This window comes from Phyllopteryx taeniolatus, chromosome 21 (assembly GCF_024500385.1).
Source record: "Phyllopteryx taeniolatus isolate TA_2022b chromosome 21, UOR_Ptae_1.2, whole genome shotgun sequence".
In the NCBI taxonomy this organism is placed as follows: domain Eukaryota; kingdom Metazoa; phylum Chordata; class Actinopteri; order Syngnathiformes; family Syngnathidae; genus Phyllopteryx; species Phyllopteryx taeniolatus.
This window is the reverse complement of record NC_084522.1, coordinates 4236848-4257189: the sequence shown is the minus strand read 5'-3', so window position 1 is coordinate 4257189 and position 20342 is coordinate 4236848. Positions and strand designations below refer to the sequence as shown.

Genomic DNA, 20342 nt, shown 5'->3' with positions numbered 1-20342 from the left:
AAACAAGAATAAATAAATACTTATGTTTGTGTGACATTGTGTTGTGTAACTGACAAAATCAAAATCGTCCACGTGTTGTCAAGGTTTTATTCAACAGCGGTCTTTCGTCTGTACAGTGACCCCCGAAAATACAAAGCTAAAAAACAACAACCAAAATTAAACATACAAACTTGAATTGCTTTTTTTCTTTTTTTAAAAAATGAGAGAAAAGAAAGGAGAAAAATGAGAGTATTAAGGTGGCATGGGCGCCCTTAAGGGAACCCGAGGCGGTGCGACTGGCGGCCTGGGCGGCATGAGAGGCGCTCTCTGGAAGCCGAATGGAGGCGGGCGCGGCGGGGCGGCGCCGTAGCCCGGTGGGGGCATAGGGGGGGGCGGTGGTCCTCTCATACCGGGCGGCACGGGGTGACCTGAAGGGGGAGCGAGGGGGACAATGTGGGGAAAAAAAAAGACGACAGCGAGGAGGAGGTAGGGTTTTTTTTGCACGTACCCATGGGTGGTCCGTAGGGGGCTCGCGGCGGCATTCCCATGGGCGGCGGCATGCCGGGAGGGAGCGGCGCACGGGCTTGATTGGAACCCGGGGGCGCAGGAGGCGGGGGCACCATGCCGGGAGGTGCCGGAGGGGGCATGGGCATTTGAGGCATACCTGAGGGACACAAAAAGTGAAATTGGAAAGAATATATTTTTTTTCCCCCACACATTGCGAAGAGAAGACTCGGAAAGAGAGAGCGCCTCAGCGGTCATCAGCACGGCGTCTCCGTGGTAACACACACCCGCATGCATGGAGCCGGGAGGGAAGGGCGGCGGCCCGGGAGGGTGCCCGCCCCCCTGGTGGTTGTGATGCATGGCCATGCCGGGCGGCATGGACGGCATGGATCCCGGCGGCGGCATCGGGGGGAAGACGCCGGGTGGCGGCATCCCGCCCGGCATGGGCATGCCCGGGCCCATGGACGTCAGCACGGGCGGCGGCACGGCCTGCGGGGGCGGCGCGTCGGCGAACAGCTGGTGGGGCCGGTCGGCCTGCGACAGCGGGTTCTGAGCGGCCAGCAGCCGCTCGGCGGCCGAGCCGTGCCGCTCGCCCTTGGAGTCCTTCTTGAAGGCGTAGGACACGGTGATGGGCCGGTTGCACAGGTACTGGCCGTTCATGGCCTCGATGGCGGCGTCCGACGCGTCGAAGCTGGCGAAGTTGATGAAGGCGTAGCCCTTGGAGTTGCCCGTGTCGGGGTCGCGCATGATCTTGGGCGTCTGCAGGATGACCCCGAAGGCGCTGAAGGTGTCGTACAGCAGCTTCTCGTCGATCTCCGAGTCCAGGTTGCCGATGAAGATGTTGGCGCCCACGTCCAGGTTCTTGTTGTGCGCCGACGCCTTGTTGACGCGGATGGGCTTGCCGTACAGTTTAATCATGTTCATGATTTTGATGGCGTAGTCGGCGTCTTCTTCGCTCAGGAACTCCACGAAGCCGTATCCTAAAACAAAAAAAATGCACAGTATTGCATAATATAAGCGAATGTAAAGAAGAAGAAAAAACAAATAGGTGACTTTTGAAAAGCTAATTGCAAATGGGAAGGGGTTCAACGTAATATCTAATCGTACCAACACATTTTTTCGATATTTATGCAGACCTTGGTGTTGGCCGGTCACCCTGTCTTTGGGCATGTGGGTGTTGACGACAGGACCGGCCTGCAGGAAAAGCTCCCATAGTAACGGCTCGGACACTTTCTCATCCAAGCCGCCCACATACACTGTGGCATCTGTAAAAAAAATTAAATAAAAATCATAAATACACACAAATTAATATACAGACTTAATGTATAAACAAAAACCTTTACTCAACATTTGTTAGGCAAACTATTCTCGCTTGGAAAACGACACATACTGTATCTCGCTCTGATTTAATATATAAACAAACCCCCCCCCACACACACTCACACTGTGGTGGTTAATTACAGATTGTACCTCTTTCTTTGCCATACTTCATTCAAGAGCGCAATAACAAATTATCTGAAGAAACAAAACTATAAACAATGAACACCCTAAGCATTAAGTAAAGCAAACGCTAAAAACAACTGACTATTACGACCCTACAAAAATGATTGATGATAAGAAGATTAAGGAATGAAATGAGTAAAAGTTACCGTGGTATATAACAACGAAAAACGCTTGGACTGAATTGACCCTCCTCCTTCCCCGTACTTCATTCACAGGCTTCCCCGTTAGCTAACTAGCCTGCAAGGCTAACCATTTCCGCTAGTACGTAGTTAGTAATTTACGTAAAAAAAATAAGCATCGAGGCCAATTATAACTTCCGAAAGTAATACAACAACAATTATATATACTTTTATTGGACATTCCATCGGTTAAAGTTAAAGAATTAGCGGCGAGTGGAGCTAATGATTACGGCATGTGCTTGTTAGCCCCGATAAAGTCGCAAAAGAAGCAACCAGAAAAGGGCAACACAATAGACGAAACAGCGTTAAAACAAGCCACATATGGTTAAAGTATCTTTGAATGTAGACAGCTCGCAAAGGCGTGATTTCATTACCTTGATTTCGTTCGGAAATTGGTCCCGCTGCCATGTTGAATGAACAACGGTGGGGGGATGCCACTTGGAGAGAGCCCCGCCTCTTCCGCTACGTATGCGGAAGTGTAATACTTTGTTTAAAAGAGTAGGTAAACACGTTTTCTCTTCTTGTTCCCATTACAAAATGTATAATTTTATTTGATTTAAAATTCTTTTTTTGTGACCCCTGGTATTTCTTTGTTCTTTACACATTCTTTAACTTTAACCGATGGAATGTCCAATAAAAGTATATATAATTGTTGTTGTATTACTTTCGGAAGTTATAATTGTCCTCGATGCTTATTTTTTTTACGTAAATTATGTATGTTCTATTATTGTTCAAGTTGTATAATTGAATGAAGATAAAAAAATATATTTTTTTTCTCTTCTGACGATCTCAACTTCATATATTTTCATATTTGTTTCTTATTTGTTATAAATAATATTTAATAACCCTCCAGGCTCTACGCTGGCCATTTGTGTCCAGCTCGCTTCCTGTTTTTAAACCAGTTTAACATGACATTTAAAAGAAATCGAGCGAGCCCATTTGTAAATGTGTGTCATTGTGTATTTTATTATATATAAATCTAATAAATGTATAAACACTGAATACAAAAATGCGCATACAAAATACACACAATGATGACCTTGAGAAATCCTTTACAAAATAACCAATACTGTTCGGTTAAAAGCCATAATAGAAACATCATGCACCAAAGGCAAAATATGCAGTACCTATAAGAAGTCTACACACCCATGCTCAATTGCCAGATTTTGTGATATCAAAAAATTAGACCAAGATAAATCATTTCAAAACTTAAATGGGAGTCAGCACACACCTGCCATCGTTTTTAAGTGCCTCTGATTAACCGCAAATGAAGTTTAGATGTTCCAGTTGGCTTTTCCTGACATTTTGTCATAGTCTTCCGGTACAAGCCGTGGTTCGCAGCAGTGTGTAGAACTTTTTATTTGCACTGTAGGTTTTGATACAAGAACAAAAGCTCTAATAAAATAAAAAGAAATGAGATAGAAATGGCTTACGTAACATATCTCCTGCTTATATTAACATACTGTATTCCGTATGTGAGACAATAAAATCATCCAATAGTTAAAGTCAAAGGCGAGGCCGGGCGTATGAATGGGAGCAATATTCCAGCTGCCTAATGGAGTGAGCATTACATCACGTGAACGGTCTATTGTTCACCGTTTAAACCCTTTTCTGCACAAACTAAAATTACTGTAGGGATTAAACAGCCTCCGAGTGGTCGTAGGGATGATTAAATCTAAATCCTAATGTTGTGTACCACAAGAGGGAAATGACTTAAGTAAGTACGCATGCTACCAATTTACTCCGTTGCGTCGACGTTCCCTGGTTTGCCTACGCAAACCTTTATTCTTTTGACACGCAGAAGACATACAGTTCAAATTAGCAGGGACAAATATATCGATAACATCACATTTGCAGCATGAAAGAAATAAGGTCCTATTTGTACCACAGACGTTTGGACTGCTCGTCGTCCTTCAATACTGCAGTGAAAACGTACATTGCGATGGTATGGAAGTCATTCCAAATCACAATAAGTGCTGCTACACCTGAGCTGCTGTCAGAGCGACTGAAATAATACAAAAAGAATCACAATAAATTCCACGCATACCACTGGCAACCTCTGCGTTCTACATGTTTCCATTTCAGTTATAATCAAAAGGTGTACTCTGTGTACTTTGATATATTGTATTTCGGCGAATAGCGGGCAGGCGGGTGGGTTATTTACGCAACTGCAGATGGGGGAGACATTTTTTGGGGGGGGAAAAAACAAAACAAAAAACAAACATGTTGGCAGTTTTTTGCAATTCATGTCAGGCGAAAGTTGAGTTCCTCAAACCAAAATAACAGCCAGCTTCATTTGGGCAAAAGTAGTGCCTTGCCACCACCTCAGTGCCAAGGAACTATGTTTAAGTGTATTGAGTAGCTGCATCTAGACGAAAAGTAGTGCTTTGCTGCCGTTTTGGTGATAAGGAACTATGTTGAAGTGAGTTGAGGTGCTTCATTTAGAAAACAAAGGAGTACGTTGCCACAATCTCTATAGAGGGGGCAGGGCCCCATCCCCCACTTTACGCTCGTCATTTTTAGGTCATTTTAAACTCCACTTTGACTTGACGTGAATTGTAAACTGTAACATTGTTTGCAATGATTCTAGAAGAAACGTCTCCCCCCGGAATCGATGCCTCGGCAACATGTTTGAATGGGCTTTTACATTCGCCGATGAAAGGCAGCGGTACGAGACGAGACAAAAAAAAAAAAATGTCAACTCCAGCCAGCTGGTTCGAAAATTTGACAGAAACAAACGCTGTTAGGCACCAAAAGGTAACAAGCGATTACTTATGGCTTGTTTCCTGGCTGGATGTGATTCAGTACGAATCCTCACGTGGTGTTACCCGAGCGATCCTTTAGTGCGAGGGCAGCGTGGCGGCGTTGGCGGCGCTCAGCTGCCCCACGGCCAACATCAGGATGTCCTTCTTCTCCTTGTAGAAGCGCAGCTCGCGGCCGGCCAGCCGCGCCTCCTCCAGCTCGCGCTCGGTGGCCGCCAGCTCGGCGGAGACGGTGCTCGCCACGCTCTGCTCGCGGTTCACCCAGTCGGCCGCCATCTGCGTGCGCATGTCGTCGTCGAGGGCCCGGTGCGAGTAGTGGGCCAGCACTTCCTGTGAGACGGATAAAAAACAGAAAAAAACTGCAGTTCAGTTCCAAAGTTCAATTACAGCAGGGATTTTTATTAGATCTTGTAAATTCCTTTTCACATTTCCCAGCTCTGATTTGCCACCCTAAACGGACCACGAAGAGGCGTGTCATGTGAGAAGCGACGTAATGGCGTGGGAAAAACCCTCAAAGCCGCAACGGCGCCATCACGGCGTGACAATTGAAAGCATCTGCGCCGATTCCAGCGGCCTCGGCCGGGGATACGCTACGCTCGCTACCTGGCGGGAGCACTGGCGCTCCCTCATGGCTTTCAGGCTTCCGTTCCAGTGGAGGAGCTGGAAGACGGTCATCAGCTCCTGCAGGAGAAAGACACACACGGCTGTCTTTTACGAGGTGCAAATCTGCAAGTGAACGCATCACACTCTGAACATTCTAGCCCCAGCCTTTCCTCTTTCGGACGCCTTGTTGGTCGGTCACGCACCTGAAATTCCAGCATCGATTTTCCTTTGTTGGATTCCAGCATGAAGCGGAACGCCCCGATTCCCGTGTTCGGGTTGTCGGCTTCCTCCCGGTTTCCCTGTGAGAAACGCACTATTATTTGGATGTACAGAACAGCTGAACTTGATTTGGCGCGCCTATGTGACCTCACACTTTGTTTTGCGTAAAATGTCACGCGTGCCTTCGGCTGACATCCGCAGTCACCGACTTACGTTGAAGGAAGCCAAGGCCTCGCTGACGCTCTTCTCGATGAAGTCGTCGGTGATGCGGCGGGACGGGTGTTCGTTGAAAACCGAGTTCATCAGGGCGATCTTGGCGGCGCTGCGTCGGGCCTCGGCCTTGGTGGGACAGAACTGTAAAAAAAAAAAAATACAAATAAAATAAAAAAAGAAAGAAAGAATAACAAAATAGAAGGAGAGGAATTTGTGCGTGCTTGTTTATGAAACACGAGAGTTGAGCACAGGCTGCGTACTTGGAAACTTCCGAAGCAGCTGCCCCCCGGGAGGCTCACGTAGCAGATGTACGGCGGGCTGCTGGACGCCACCATCTCGTACACCACCAGCGCTCCGTTGCGCAGGTCGGCGCCGCGGCTCAGCTTCATCTGCCAGAACTCCTGCAAGGCCTCCACCACGTTCACTGAAATCAACAACAAAAACACGCCAGAGAGAAGCGTCGTGAGCACACGTGTCAAAGTAGAAATCAAGATTCAACTCCTTTCCTTGAGTAAAAGTCAACTTCCTTCCCACTACTGTAAATCATGAGGGCGTGGAGCAGGAGCAGGCACATCTCCAGATGATCATAAAAGTATGCGAAAGTCAGCAAAAAAAAAGGTTTTGGGTCCAGCGGGATGATACGATAGCGCTGTCAGAAGTGACTAATGTTGCCTTAGCGGCGCGCTGCCAACGTGGGCGGTCCGCTTCCTTTTGGATCCGGCAGCGAGCACTTGGCTGGGAGACGTCGGAGGGTTTACACCGTCAATCGCCATGATGATGATTATGATGATAATCCATATCCCAGTGACTATTATTATTTTGATTCGCCAGTAGTCGAAGCACTACGTTGGATTGCAGTCACTGGACACTTCTTCCGGTGCCCCTGCAGTGATGATGCAATGCAGTTCCACACACAGTGCAAGCACAGCAATTAACGCATAAAGCTAAAATAATGTATAAAATCCCCAAAACACATACCATACAAACACGACGACACACTCTAAATAGTACAGCGATGTACAAATACAGAATCGCGGTGCCCGTTTTTCGCCTCTTCCGTCAAACGAAAGGGCACAAAACATTAGAAACACTAACGGCGTGACTATGATGCAGTGCGGCGATATGAAATGAAAATATACATTGTTGCTTCTGTAAGAGCATTATTTTTGATACGCGCATAGTTTTATGTAGTTCTAAGTGACAGCAGAAGCTTATTGATCTTTAATGTAATCCCTGTTTAAGATTTAGTAGTTAATCCTATAATGAATTGGAACACATGTTACACTGACTTGAAAATGGACCTCAAATGAGCAAAGTCTTTTTCAGAATAAATGCATCATATTACAAGAATAAAGATGTATTTCAGAAATTCCTTTGTTAAACTGTGACTTTAAAGTCATACTATTACGACTTCATTCCGGTAAATAACGACTTCATTCTCGGAAGATTTGTACTTTTTATCTCTTCAATATCCATATTTGTTCTCGTACAAAACTAAACTTTATTCTCGTAACATGACAATTTTTTTTATATTATTATATAAACAAATTGCTAGTCTTGTATAAAGTCGCTGAAAGTAGTAAAGGCACCATACATTAGCAATCAATCTTGAAAAATGCTTTATTATTTCATCTCATATATAGGCTTAAGTAGAGTTTTATAATTATTAAAGTGCATTTTTTTTCTTCTTTTTTTGCTGGTACTTACAGGCAGTTAGTGGTACACATTGTAATGTTGTTTCATTGTCGTTAGGATTTTGAGGAGGGGGGGCGGGGGGGGGGGTGCTTTGAACACTTTTTTTTTGTTTTTTTTTACTGTACCCCAAAAGTTTGAGAACCCCCAAAAGTGTGTTGAAGGTGTATAAAAGTGCTTACCTCTACCGTAGCCCTGCGTGTGTTTGGCGAAGCTGCGGACCACCGCCTCCACCGCCTCCTTCAGCACCGCCGGGTTCCCCGGGTTAGCGTGGCCGGCGGCGGGGAGACCCAGGCCGGCTCCACCTCCTCCCCCACCCCCGTATAGACTGTGGAGCTGGAGCGGCGGCGGCGGCGGCGGAGGCCCCGAGCAGGCAGCCAGCGACGGCGGCGAGGGCAACAGCGGAGGGATAGGCACCGTCACCCCGGGCCGGAGAGACGAAGAGGCGGCGGAGGAAGAGGAGCGGAGCGTCCCGCCGACGGTCGGCCCCGAACCGAAGCCGATGCCCGGTTGGAGCCGCTGAGGGCGGATATGGACCGGGAGAACGTGAGATTCCATCGTCCAAGACGCGACGTTGGAGCCGGGTCCGGTTGGAGTCGCTACCGAGCAAGACGACGGTCGGTTGTGGCTTAAAAAAAATTAAAGGAATTTTTGCTGGGTTTTGTCCGCATGGAGACCTGAACTGTACTTGTCTGTTGTTCTGCTCTGCATCCTGCCTGCCTGTACTGCTAGTCGAGCTGCCTTCAGTGACACCTCGTAAAACACACCACCGCCGCAAACAGACATCACACAAGAGATGCTTTACTATAAATTCCACACAACAAAACTTTGCGTCACATATCTGCTACATCATTATTTACATTATTGTTTACATTACATATTTCTTTAGCGAATAAAATAGTGAGTTGTTGAGAAGTGCTAATCTTTTCGATTTTCTGTGAGGCCTGAAGGCATCACTGGAAAGTACGAAATATTAGGCCAAGAAATTTGAGCCTCCTCTTGTTCTTTCCAGTCTGGCCTACAAGTCACAACTCTACACACAATGCAGCATGTTTTCATTTAACACTTTTATCCCAATGTGACAATGAAAGATGAAGATAATGGCGACCAACCTTTGAGATTCGGGACCACCAACTTTGTGATGGAAAAAACAGGAGGGGACGGGACGTGGACCCCTACATACCCCCCGCCCCACATGTCTTGGATAAATGTTCATTCTTTCTGTGGTCTGGTAGGAGGCCAGAGGAGGAAAGATGGAACATTGTTTTGAAGAGATCCACATTGCGATCGAGATGATGTCAATGCACAATGTCTGGTTCCACTATATCTTCCATTTTCGCGATGTTTTGAAAATTCCGCCCCCCAACGATAGTTTTATATAGCAACATGAAATTTGGTAGGTAGGTCCATCATGAGTAGACCAACAAAAAAGTCTTAAGAGGCTCTTATCAGGCTGTTTATTTCCACTCCCAGTTGAAGTTTACTATCAAAGTCAACATGAAACAAAGAATTACACTTTGTGTAGTCAAAACAAGCACATAACTATGCCTTGGGAATTTCTGCTAACAAAAAACATCGATAGTCACGACATTATAACCCTTTTAGCAAGGGAGATTAAAACACACATGGTGTAGCAAAATGTAGACAGACAATATAACAATACTAACACTGAAAGAGAATAAGGGGTTTCGAAAAAATGTTAGAATTTCGGTTGCAAAGGTACGTCTGTGCTTCTGGTAGTGGTTTTCAGACGTGTTGAAGTCCCCCAAAAGGCGACTCATTGGTCAAAAAGAGTAATATAATATCCCTCAACCATTGTAAGCTTTACCAAGGGGAACAATCTCGGAAACTACTTAGCAGCATATAAAGCACAGCAAACAACGCAATCAAAGAACTCATAAATATATTGGATAATGTCTCACAAAGAACAGCACACATCATTGAATTCTGTTGTGGACATTAAATTATGTGTTTTCGATCATTTGAAGACATCGACAAAGGACTCAGGCCAGTGTCGGACAAGCTATGGCGCAGAAAAATCCAACCGGGCTCCACATTTCCACAATTGCCAACATCTGGCTTCCATCAAGGCCTTCGGAGCACAAAGGGGGATTTATCGCCAGAGGTTTTATTTAGGAGCACATGTGGGCCCCCGGCGTTGTAACGAAAAAAAATAATAATCATTCCAAGTGGGATTGTGCAGGAGTGTGATTGACAATGACTTTTTTTTGGTTTTGTTTGTTTACAAGGAGCCATAAAGATAAAGCGGAGAGGACACCTGGCAAGCAAAGGTAGAAGGTTTACGTCCACATCCTCCTGTTGTGGGACCAATTAAATGTATCTTGTATCACACATTATATGGTTAAGGAATGAAACCCTAAACATAAGTAACATTTTGAACAATCTTTACATTTTAGCATTATTAGTAGTAGTAGTAGTAAGACATACAAGAAAATACATTAAAACATTTTTGTAACATTTTTATTAGTATTATTACAGGGTTTGTCATTACAACACAGTCACTATAAAATTTAAAAATGACTCATCACAATAGCTGTTGTTTATTATTAGTTGTAGTTTATACAGCAGTAATAAGAGCATTACTAGTTCCCACCCCAAAATGTTGTTATTTGCTCAAAGTTATAAAAAAAATGGCACTGGGACTAAATAAAGCCCAAATTAACCAAAAACACAAGAGACAATGATCGGGGAAATGATGTAATGTGTTTGCCAGGAAGCTGATGTGTCAGGACCAAATGTACTGACTGCCCTCTGCGTCATCATTCACCTAGAAGTCATCGTTTTATTTAATCAGCATGATAAGAAACCCACACACACCCGCGCACAAATGGACTTTGGTTCACTTTGGCCAAGTGGCACTCGGAGCAGCAAGGGTCACGAGAACGTTTTGTCAGCGCCGCATAACGTCCAATCGCAATCGGGAGCACCCTCGGCTGCCCCCACTCAGGGGCTATAAGAAGGGTCCCAACCTGACAAGGAGCCACCATCATCCGGTCCAACTCCTCCTGTGCTACAGGTGAGTCTCGCTCCGCTTGTGTCGTCAACAAGATTGTTTTCCTTGCTACAATTCCAAATTATTCTCACAAAATGTATATCTATTACTATATTTCTATGGATGTAAATCCACCAATATGTTGCACGGGTTAAGACTACAGTAAATCTCACAGAAATTGCACATCTTAAATTAAGATGACCATAAATCTTCACAAAATTTGGCACAGATTAAAATAGGAACTCGCGAGAGTCGCACGGGTTAAACTAAGACTAATATAGATCCGACCTAAGCCTCCGTGTAAATTAAAATAAGACTACCATAAATCTCCTCAAAATGGTGCAGGTTAAAATAAAGACTTTGGTAAATCTGACAAAAGTTGCAAAGGTTAGAACGAGACTAGCATAACTCTCACAAAGGTGCCACATCTTTAAAAAAAAAAGACTTGTATAAATCCTACTCAAGTCACAGAAGTTGGAATAAGAGGACTATAAAACCCCCCAAAGTTGGCACAGGTTAAAAAAAAACTTAAAAATCCCACAAAAAATGTGCATCTTAAAAAGACTACACAAATTCGCGCCATGAACCTCATATAACGCGTGCCAGTTAAAATAAGACAAATACCACAAAAACTGCAAAAGTTGAAAGTTTTGTTTTCTCGATTTCCAAGGTCTTCTCCAATCTGCAACCATGAAGGTCCTCATCGCCGCCTTTGTTGTGATCGCGCTGGCTCAAGGTAGAGCAACATTTCCACGCAAATACCAATGTCTTCATTTGAAGAGTGCAAAACAACATTCGCTAAAAAATGTTGTCGCGCACGCAGGGAGCCTTGCCCAGGACGCTATCGACCTGGAAACGCTCAGCCAGAAATTCGAGGACATCAAGAACCAAATGACCGCTGAGCTGAGCAGGCTCATCAACACCCAGGATCTGAGCACCCAGGCTCAGTGAGTACAACACAAAAATACTATACTACAGTGAAGCACATTGTGTTATTCCACAACCAAAGGTGAAAATCCATGACAATTTCCAAGGACGTTCACTTCTGAGCCTTTCTGTGATTCCTCCAGTCTATTGTTTGCTACCTGCTGATGACATTCTAAGTTCAGTGGCCATGTCCCTCTTTGTTTGAAGCCTCGCAAATGTTATTATTTTGTAGATATGTTCCACAAAAATAACAAGGGATACTGGACTATGCCAGTTGGTTGGTTGTTTTTGGAGAGCCCCGCTGATGTCACCTGCCTTGCAGGGCCTTCCTGGAGGAGCAGAAGAAACAGTTTGAGCCCATGCTGGCCAGCGTCCAGCAGCAGCTGAGAACCGCCGCCGCCAGCATGCACGAGCAGATCGAGCCCATGACCACCAACTTGCAGTCCCAGTTGGAGCCCGTAATGCAGAAGTTCCAGGAGCAGATGGAGGCCATCCTCAAGCAGGTGACCCAGCAGGCCAAGGCCCTGACCAACTAAAAGCCAGGTAGACCGAAGAAGAAGAAGATAAAAAAAGCCATCTTCTTCTATCATGGACTGACTTCCTTTTGGACTCCACATGTGTTTCCGTACCTTTGTAACATGGATGATTTCATCACCAAAACCAAAGTGCAATAAAATCTTGAAACACACCAACGTTCTGTTTTTTGTCCAGGGTGTTTACTCACCTGCGGATGGGGTGTGGCGTCAATTACGGTGGAGGCTTTTAGTTACACACATTTTTTACAACAACAATAGATTTGTGTAATTTATTTCACCAATAAAAACTCACGTGGACAGCGTTTAAGCATTTAACGCCTTTGAATGCTGTTGCCCAAAATTAAAAGCCTCCCTCAAATAAATGCCTCCTTTTTACTATCTGAAAAAAACGTTTTTTTTTGTTTTGTTTTTTTTTCACCATTCAAAATGGATGCTTGTCGAGTTGTCCGCTTGAACAAAAAACACCTCCCTCAAATAGAAACCTCCCTTTTTCCCTACGAGGAAAATGCTAAGATGGGTATTTGTGTTGGCGATTTGACCACATGACAAATTAAAAAAAAAGGGGCCAGAGAAATAGTGCAAGAATGTTTACTCAATTAAGCAAATAGAAGGGAAAAAAAACAGGCAGTCGTACATCACAAATATTTCCAGATGAATACAATTATATATAAAACAGCGGAAAAGACTCGCTTTTAAACCACATTATCGAAAAATATTTCTATTTTGCTACTTTAAGTTGGCTAATAAAATGTATTTTATGGTTTACTGGTGTTTTATTTTTCTGTTTATTTCCATTCTAATACTTTTATGTTTCGTTTACTTGTATTCAGATTTTTTTTTTTGTTTACTTACAGGGGGAGTATATTCTAATACTTTACGTTGTGTTTACTTGTATTTAGTTTTTTTTTGTTGTTAACTTATATTCTCATACTTTATATTGACTTGACTTATATTCTGCCTTTTTTGTTTCACTTTTTCTGTTTTCTGTTTACTTGTGTGTGTTAAGGCGCAAGATTCTTCACTGCCACGAACGAGCGCATCGTATCTCAAGTTGCCTTCATTCTGAGAAAAAAAAAAAAAAACATCACAAAATGGAAAAAAAAAAACCTAATCAAGCACAAACACAGCGGTTTATTTGTTAAAGTGAACAGTGGTAGTTCTACCTCGGGTTGGGTTTGTGGAGCATCAGTAAGAATTCTGGCACGACTCTTTGGCCTGATGGGCCTGTAGCACGGCCACGGCCTCGTCCACCTGCAAAAACCGTGAAGTCGAGTTTGTCACAACAAACCAAACTATCCCTGTCCTTACATATTGTTGTTTTGACATCAAAATGACAGAACAATGGATTATATCTTAGTTCCGTCTTGTTTTGCTCGGTGGCCACGATAGGGAGCGGGGACGGGTGAAGGTCAGCGATGGAACGGCGACTTTTTAAGAGCTGCTCACCTTTGAGCTGAGCGACTCGGGCGACTCCAGCATGTGGAGCAGCTCCGAGTTGTCGATCTCCAGCAACATGCCGGTGATCTTCCCCACCAGGTCTTGATGCATGTTCTGGATGAGCGGGAATAAACACTCACCTGGAAAGGAAGGGGGAGGACGTGATAACGCTTTATTTGGACGAGGACAAGTTTGTCAGGATCCCTGGAAATGGCCAAAATCAATCTAAAATGGACTTCCTGTGTCTTTTGGGGCATGAGTTCTTGAGTCTTTTTTTAATGAGTCTGCTCATAGTAGACACGGCTGTTCAATTTCAAAACTCAGTGGTGCAGGGTGTTTGTTTTTGGTTTGTTTTTTAAATGGATGTGTCTCGTGTATAACGCGGGCTTACCAAGCATCTGCTTCTGCTCCAGCGGAGGAGCAGAAGCCAACACGGTGGCAGTCAGAGGCTTCGGAGTGTGGCCAGTTGGCTGAGGGAGGGAAAAAGTAGAAGCTGGAAATTCACGGTCGGCAAACACATACGGAGGGCGGGAAACATGGTCAAGCTCAAGGTTGTCAAACGCATTTTGTTCGCGGCGCGCATCGTCGTTACGGCGTCCCTCAGAGCTCATTTGTGTGCCCCTGCATTTTATTGTTGTTATATACTGTATATTTTTAACAACTCAGATTTCATAGAAAATAGTGGCAAGCTATTATTTTAGTATACACCTAAAAGGGATTTTGTGACTATTGATGCTTGTAAAACAAAAAGAAACAAAGTGTTTTCGTGGGATGAATTTCTGTTGATAGGGTCTTTCTTTTCATACCCGGGGTCTAGGTGTATTTTTAAGATGGTCCTTTACCTGTGTAGGCGGCATGTGGTTCGAGGAGCTGCGGATTCCAGGGGCGAACATGTACTGCGGAACCGCACACACGGGGGTGAGCGGGGTGTCGGGCTGGGGGCTCAGAGCCTGGGACGCTGCAAGGACACATACTGAGAACCGTGTTGTACTTTCAGGCGTTGGACTTCGGAATGAAAGAGGACTGACTTGCACGCTGGCCGGACATCAAACGGGGCCGCCCAGAAGCGAAAGCGGGCGGACTCGATGCCGAAGTCCGTACGCCGGCAGGGAGGTTCTGGTAGTCTAGATGAGAACACACTACAGCGTTAAATGTTAAACATGAACCCGAGCCAGTCAGGAAGCCTGATTGGCTGACGAATCATAAGGCAGTTAGTCAAGTGATTTAATTGGCTGGCAATCTGGATGTCCCATGTGGCTGCCGGTAGTACAGGCGGGGGGACTAAACATTACGGGTAAGTGGCCTATCGTAGGCTTTTTTTTCCCCTTCTAAATCCATTTGTCTAGTTATGTGGCCCGGATTAAAGAGTGGAGACTGTGATATGTGGTCACTCCACGATGTTATGTGTGGCCATGTTTATGCTCCACAGAGGAATGTGTGAATTTTTAGTCATGTGTTGTGTGTGTTAAGAGGTAAAAACTATAAAAACGATATCTCTTATTATTCTTTTTTTATGGTCTCTCAGTATCATAGCTTTGTACGGATTGCGTATCCGCCGCGATAAACGGCGTTTTACTGTACGTGCTTTTTAAAGTGAATGTCGAAATTTCGCATTACGTTCTAAGCAGGCACCTGCGGTGGCCCAGCGAGGGCTCGGACACAGCTGCGCCACCTGGGCGGCCGCCGGGAAGTAAGCGGCAGTGCGGTTCTGCGCCTGAGGGATCGGCGCTAGGAAGTACGCTGGGGGCGGCGCTGCCTGGTAGGGGTTGATGACCTGGTTGGGCACGGGCCGCGCGCTGGTCATGCGTTGAATGTACTGGCGGGTCAGGTAGGCCTGGCGCTCCTCCTTCCTCTGGGCCAGCGCCACGAAGAGCGGCTTGGTGGAAACGTTGCGGCCATTCATCTCCGCCACCGCCTTGCCGGCCTCCTCCGGAGACGAGAAGCAGACGAAGCCGAAGCCTTTGCTGCGCCCGCCCTTCGTCATCACCTGGACGGATTTCAGCCGAGTCGGCGACTAAAAGTCAAACGACGAAACGGCTGCGGCGGGTACCTTGGCGCTGGTTATGGTGCCGAAGGACGCAAACTCCTTTCGCAGGCACTCGTCGTCAATGCCGTCGTCGAGATTCTTCACGTACAAGTTGACACCCTGGAAGGCAAAAAAGTGCAATGTTAGCAATTAAAGATGAATATTTGCATTAGCAGCTAACCACACACAGCTAACGCAAAGGGAAATGAAATTGTTTTCAGCTTGAAGATTCGTTTTTTTAGATTTGCGTAACTTAGCTTTTTGTTGTGAGCGGCTTACCTGCGGTCGTGCCACAATGTTGTGTGTGTGTCCATGTTTTTGTTCCAGAGGTGCTACGTTGACTTTTTAGACTTCAAAAAGTTCCCAATGTTGAGACAGTGTCAATTACCGTTCCAATAATAGACCGCAACGTGCAGTTGCTCCACAATGTTGTGTGCGTCCATGTTAAATGTTCTGGAGGCGGCTACGTGACCATTTAGTTGAAACAAGTTCCCTATGTGGTAATGGCGTCTTTTTAATCAACATTATCACTCCAGTAGATTCTAACTTGTGGTCGCTCCACAATGTTGTGTGTCCATTTTTATTTTCGTGGGAGCGTCTACGTGACTTACTAGTTGTAAACAAGGTACCGCTGTTGACAAAGCAAATTACAACGATGATTAGCATTCTAATAGACTCTTGACGTGGTCGCTCCGCAACGTTGTGCGCATCCGTGTTGATGTTCCAGGAAAGCTATGTAACTTATTAGTCATAAACAAGTTCCGTATATGGAGACGATGTCTATAACAACAATTGCTGTTGTAATGGACTCTGACATGATTTGCTCCACAATGTTGTGTGCATCCATATTTATGCTCCAAGGGGTTTAGCTGGCTAAGGAGATGGTCTCTACTGTATAACGACAACTAGCATTCTCGTAGACTGTGACATGCGGTTTGCTCCACAATGTTGTGTGCGTCCACGTTTATGTTGCGCGCGGCGTTTCGTCTGGCGCAAACCGACCTGGCTGCGGGAGATGCGATCTTGCTTTATCTGCTCAAACTTGCGCTTGAGCTCGGCCTGCCGCTCCACCTTCTTCTGGGCGCGGCTGACGTAGATCATCCTGCCGTGGATCTCCTTCCCGTTCATCTCGTCCACTGCCTGGGGAAGCAAAAAAATAACGGAACTGCAATAGTTATGAAAAAATATGAAATATTATGACCAATTTTGGACAGAGGCTTCTGCCCGACAGCGACGATATGTGACATATTCCCGCCTCTGGTCGGCGCCATTTTGTTTTACCTTCTGGGCGTCCTCGTGCCTGGCAAAGCTGACAAAGCCGAAGCCCCGGCATAAGCCGCGTTCGTCCATAATGACGCGGACGCTGGTGGTGTTTCCTAGGTGACACGGGAGACGGCGGCGCGGTATCAAGTCAGGGCGTTCGCAGAGAGAGAGAGCAGTCGCGGACTCGCGGGAGGACCTCACTGACCGAACGTCTTGAAGATCTCCCTCAGCGTGTTGTCGTCCACGTCCACGCCAAAGTTTTTCACGTAAACGTTGGTGAACTCCTTGGCTTGGACCGCCAGCTCGGCCTCACGCTCTTTGCGGGATTTGAAGTGGCCCACAAAGCTGCGTTGAAATGGAGTTCAGTGTCAACAAAAAGCTGTAATTAGGCAGACAGAAAGTCTTGGGACAAGTTTAGATGTTCTAGTAGGCTTTTCCTGACATTTTTGGGCCAAACATATCTTTTGGGATTTTGGGAAAACTTTACTTGGGGTTTATTGGAGGTATTTTAAATGGTGCCAGGTGTCTGCCGACTCCGGTTTTAACACGAGTTTGAATGCGATTGGCTCATTCTGAACTCACATCCCATTTGTAACTACGTAAACGATAAGCTGTAATAGCTGCGAAATAGATGGGACCAACGTATTGGGCTCAATTGTTGTTATGTCAATGAATTCAATAGGATTAACTTACACTTTTCGGTCCTTGAGCAGCTTGCCGTTCATCTCGGCGATGGCTCTCTCGGCCGCCTCCTGAGTCTCAAAGTGCACAAAGCCGTAACCTTTGGAGCCGTGCTCGTCGCACACCACCTACAGGAGAAGGGAAGCGTATTCTTCCAACACTCCTGCAGTTCCATTTCAAAGCAACATATTATGGATAAGTGACTCGCATCCAAACACAGTGGCACGTACTTTGAATTTGTCGGGGTTTTTTTTTAAAGAAGAAAAAAGCAATAAAGGAGAGTACAAAGAAAATAAACTGGTTTTATGAGGTAATTTGCTGTACGTACTGCAATATTCCTTCCTGTGATGGATGTTTGCCTTTAAAGGGGTGTGCGACATCAGCGGGTGGAATCTCTCTCTCGTTCTCATTTTAGTACTTGTGCGTTTTGACTGTTTCTCCCCCGAAAGTGCATCGGCGACCGCGGCTCTCCTTGCCCACGTGTGATTGCATTGCAGTGCTTTTAACTCACTCACAGTAATGCGACCGTTTACGTCTACCGACGAATATATCCGTCAAGTATGTTTTGCAAAGGCTTGGCGTGGAATGACGAACAGTTCTGTCGATGGCAACGTTGCATCACATTGGATTTGAGATCAGCACAGCCTTTGAGTAGAAGAGCAAGATTAAGGGGAATCTTGGCTTTTGGCACGTCGATAACGAGGGACAGAAGTCCCAAAATTGGATCGTTTCCCGCAGCGCAGCCGACGATCTTTCACATTTCAACAATAGTGGTTGGGAATCCCTGGAACAATTAGCGTGGAGCTAAGCTAACCGGCCACAACATTAGGAACACTCGCACAATGTAAAAAAGATTGACCGATACCTTGCCGGACAGGATATTGCCGAAGATGGAGAAGATGTCGTACAGGACGTTGTTGTCGATGGAGCGGTCCAGGTTCTTGATGAAGATGTTGCCCACGCCGCTCTCCCGCAGCGTGGGGTCCCGCTGCCACCACATTATGCGCATGGGCTGCCCCTTGATCAGATCGAAGTTCATGGTGTCCAGTGCGTGTTCGGCTGTGGGGGGGGGATATAAATGCCATTCTCTCTATTCAAAAGTATTTTTTTCTGTGAGGTCTGGCAACCGTGGTGTTAAGTGTCATTTTTTTAATAGTCACTTTACGGTGATGAATATTTTACATAGCGCTCGTCCTGGAGACTCCCAGCTGACTTTGGCGAGAGAAGTGGGCTACACCCGGCATTGGTCGCCAGCCAATCGCAGCGTAGATATAGGCAAACAGATCTTCTATACCACTTTTTTTTTTCAGGCCGATACCAGAACGAGTACTCACTATTGAGCACTCGCCGATACCGATACAGAGTAACTAGTACTTTTGATACAATTTCAATTAACACCATATGACACATAATTGTGAATAAAGCCCTTTCTTTCACATGATTCACAATGTGTCAAAGCACCGCAGTGTAGCGCCAACTAATGGAGAGGAGGACTTACGCCGTGTCGGATTCATGAGTAGTACCCCACACTGAGGCTTCAATGAACCCAACATGCATGTGGGTAATTGTTCCATCTGAATTTGGGGGATTGAAGTGGAGTACACTCTGGACTTCGACACACCTAAGCACCAATTTAGATTCGATTCGATTCGATTTGACATGCATGTTTCTCGAATATGGGAGGAATCCCAGAGAAAATCCCTAATATCAAAAACAGAACCTCGTGGATGTGAGGCAGACGTTCGAACCACTATGTCATTCATCCACACAGGTTTATCTTTAAAGCTTGAATTAAAAAAAAATAATAATAATAATTTCCATATGTGACTTGAACACATTGTAATCATGTACAGGTTTGAATTCACTCAATTCAAATGCCAGTTAATCACGAGGCACACACAAACGAGCATTCACTCTCATATTCACCCTAATGGCCAATTTAGTCTTGATTGAACTTGGAAAAAACACGCAAAGTTGGAAAAAACACGCAAAGTCCTGACCTGTGATTGGGACCGATGTGCGTCATGTACTCACTCACTAAATGCGCAAGAAGGGACGCTAATTGTTCTTCTTCTTATGATTATTGTTCTGATTATTTACCGTCTGCGAGCTGCTGGAAGTTGACGCACGCGTATCCCAGCGAGCGGCCGGTCATCATGTCTCGACATACGCGGATGGACAAAATGACCCCGACGCGGCTCAGCCTCTCATACAGCATAGCCTCGGTCACGTCCACGTGCAGGTCGCCCACGTACAGCGAGGCCATTGGTGGGCATCAAAAAAAAAAAATGTTAAAATAAATTGGGGTGGGAGTGCGTGGGGTGGGGTGGGGGTGGGGGTGGGGGTGGATGGTTTTTTTTTAATTATTTATTTTATTAATGCCCGGGGTTGGGAATGAAAAAGTTTCTATTTTCGGCTCTGGTTACGTACCGAACCCCGGGCATTGATTTGAAATGTTAAATGAATCAGGCGACGGGCGTTTTTTTTTTTTTTTCGTTTTTTTTTTTAAATGAATATTCCAAGTTGTTAAGGGTTGCCGGTGACACGTGATCGATAGTCGTCACAATCGTCACATAAAATAAAGGCGCGCACGCGAACGCCTCGCCATCAATTGAGCGCGATTGGAGCTTTATTACAACTAAAAAAAAAAAAAGGTAACAGAGGAATGTGCGTGATTTACGTGATGTGCGGCCTTTTTATTAAAGGTGATTGACGCATTTCCGGGACGAAAAAAATATTTTAAAAAAAAATGATGATACACAGTGGCCACAATATTAGGGACGCCTGCGCGAGCTATAAAGGCTA

General features: G+C 45.4%; 4 protein-coding genes across 7 annotated transcripts; 1 reads left to right on the top strand and 3 right to left on the bottom strand.

Moving 5' to 3' along the window:
• Nucleotides 1-73: 73 nt before the first annotated feature.
• On the bottom strand, nucleotides 74-2661 carry sf3b4 (splicing factor 3b, subunit 4). Its single transcript, XM_061760709.1, has 5 exons — nucleotides 2540-2661; nucleotides 1620-1748; nucleotides 771-1463; nucleotides 488-643; nucleotides 74-407 (listed from the first exon to the last, which is right to left on the bottom strand). The coding sequence occupies exons 1-5, from the start codon at nucleotides 2571-2573 to the stop codon at nucleotides 232-234; spliced, it is 1188 nt and encodes a 395-aa protein (XP_061616693.1). The 5' UTR covers nucleotides 2574-2661; the 3' UTR covers nucleotides 74-231.
• Nucleotides 2662-3103: 442 nt separating this feature from the next.
• Nucleotides 3104-8965, bottom strand: lix1l (limb and CNS expressed 1 like). Of its 2 annotated transcripts, XM_061760682.1 has the most exons (7): nucleotides 8767-8965; nucleotides 7837-8282; nucleotides 6223-6386; nucleotides 5963-6103; nucleotides 5734-5829; nucleotides 5531-5608; nucleotides 3104-5257 (listed from the first exon to the last, which is right to left on the bottom strand). In XM_061760682.1, the coding sequence occupies exons 1-7, from the start codon at nucleotides 8934-8936 to the stop codon at nucleotides 5006-5008; spliced, it is 1347 nt and encodes a 448-aa protein (XP_061616666.1). In that variant the 5' UTR covers nucleotides 8937-8965; the 3' UTR covers nucleotides 3104-5005. The 2 variants fall into 2 exon arrangements, with proteins under 2 accessions (XP_061616666.1, XP_061616667.1); XM_061760683.1 differs by lacking the exon at nucleotides 8767-8965 and having other exon boundaries at nucleotides 7837-8691.
• Nucleotides 8966-10572: 1607 nt separating this feature from the next.
• On the top strand, nucleotides 10573-12282 carry LOC133471323 (type-4 ice-structuring protein LS-12-like). Its single transcript, XM_061760788.1, has 4 exons — nucleotides 10573-10691; nucleotides 11338-11403; nucleotides 11491-11614; nucleotides 11917-12282. The coding sequence occupies exons 2-4, from the start codon at nucleotides 11358-11360 to the stop codon at nucleotides 12128-12130; spliced, it is 384 nt and encodes a 127-aa protein (XP_061616772.1). The 5' UTR covers nucleotides 10573-10691; nucleotides 11338-11357; the 3' UTR covers nucleotides 12131-12282.
• Nucleotides 12283-12702: 420 nt separating this feature from the next.
• LOC133471252 (polyadenylate-binding protein 1A-like) lies at nucleotides 12703-19867 on the bottom strand. 3 transcript variants are annotated; one of them, XM_061760647.1, is made up of 14 exons: nucleotides 19638-19867; nucleotides 18403-18596; nucleotides 17550-17665; nucleotides 17062-17201; nucleotides 16875-16969; nucleotides 16596-16733; nucleotides 15618-15713; nucleotides 15185-15554; nucleotides 14596-14691; nucleotides 14410-14525; nucleotides 13959-14037; nucleotides 13577-13707; nucleotides 13294-13381; nucleotides 12703-13192 (listed from the first exon to the last, which is right to left on the bottom strand). In XM_061760647.1, the coding sequence occupies exons 1-13, from the start codon at nucleotides 19801-19803 to the stop codon at nucleotides 13316-13318; spliced, it is 1803 nt and encodes a 600-aa protein (XP_061616631.1). In that variant the 5' UTR covers nucleotides 19804-19867; the 3' UTR covers nucleotides 12703-13192; nucleotides 13294-13315. The 3 variants fall into 3 exon arrangements, with proteins under 3 accessions (XP_061616631.1, XP_061616632.1, XP_061616633.1); XM_061760648.1 differs by having other exon boundaries at nucleotides 15200-15554; XM_061760649.1 differs by lacking the exon at nucleotides 19638-19867 and adding an exon at nucleotides 19538-19633.
• Between the last annotated feature and the right edge of the window lie 475 nt (nucleotides 19868-20342).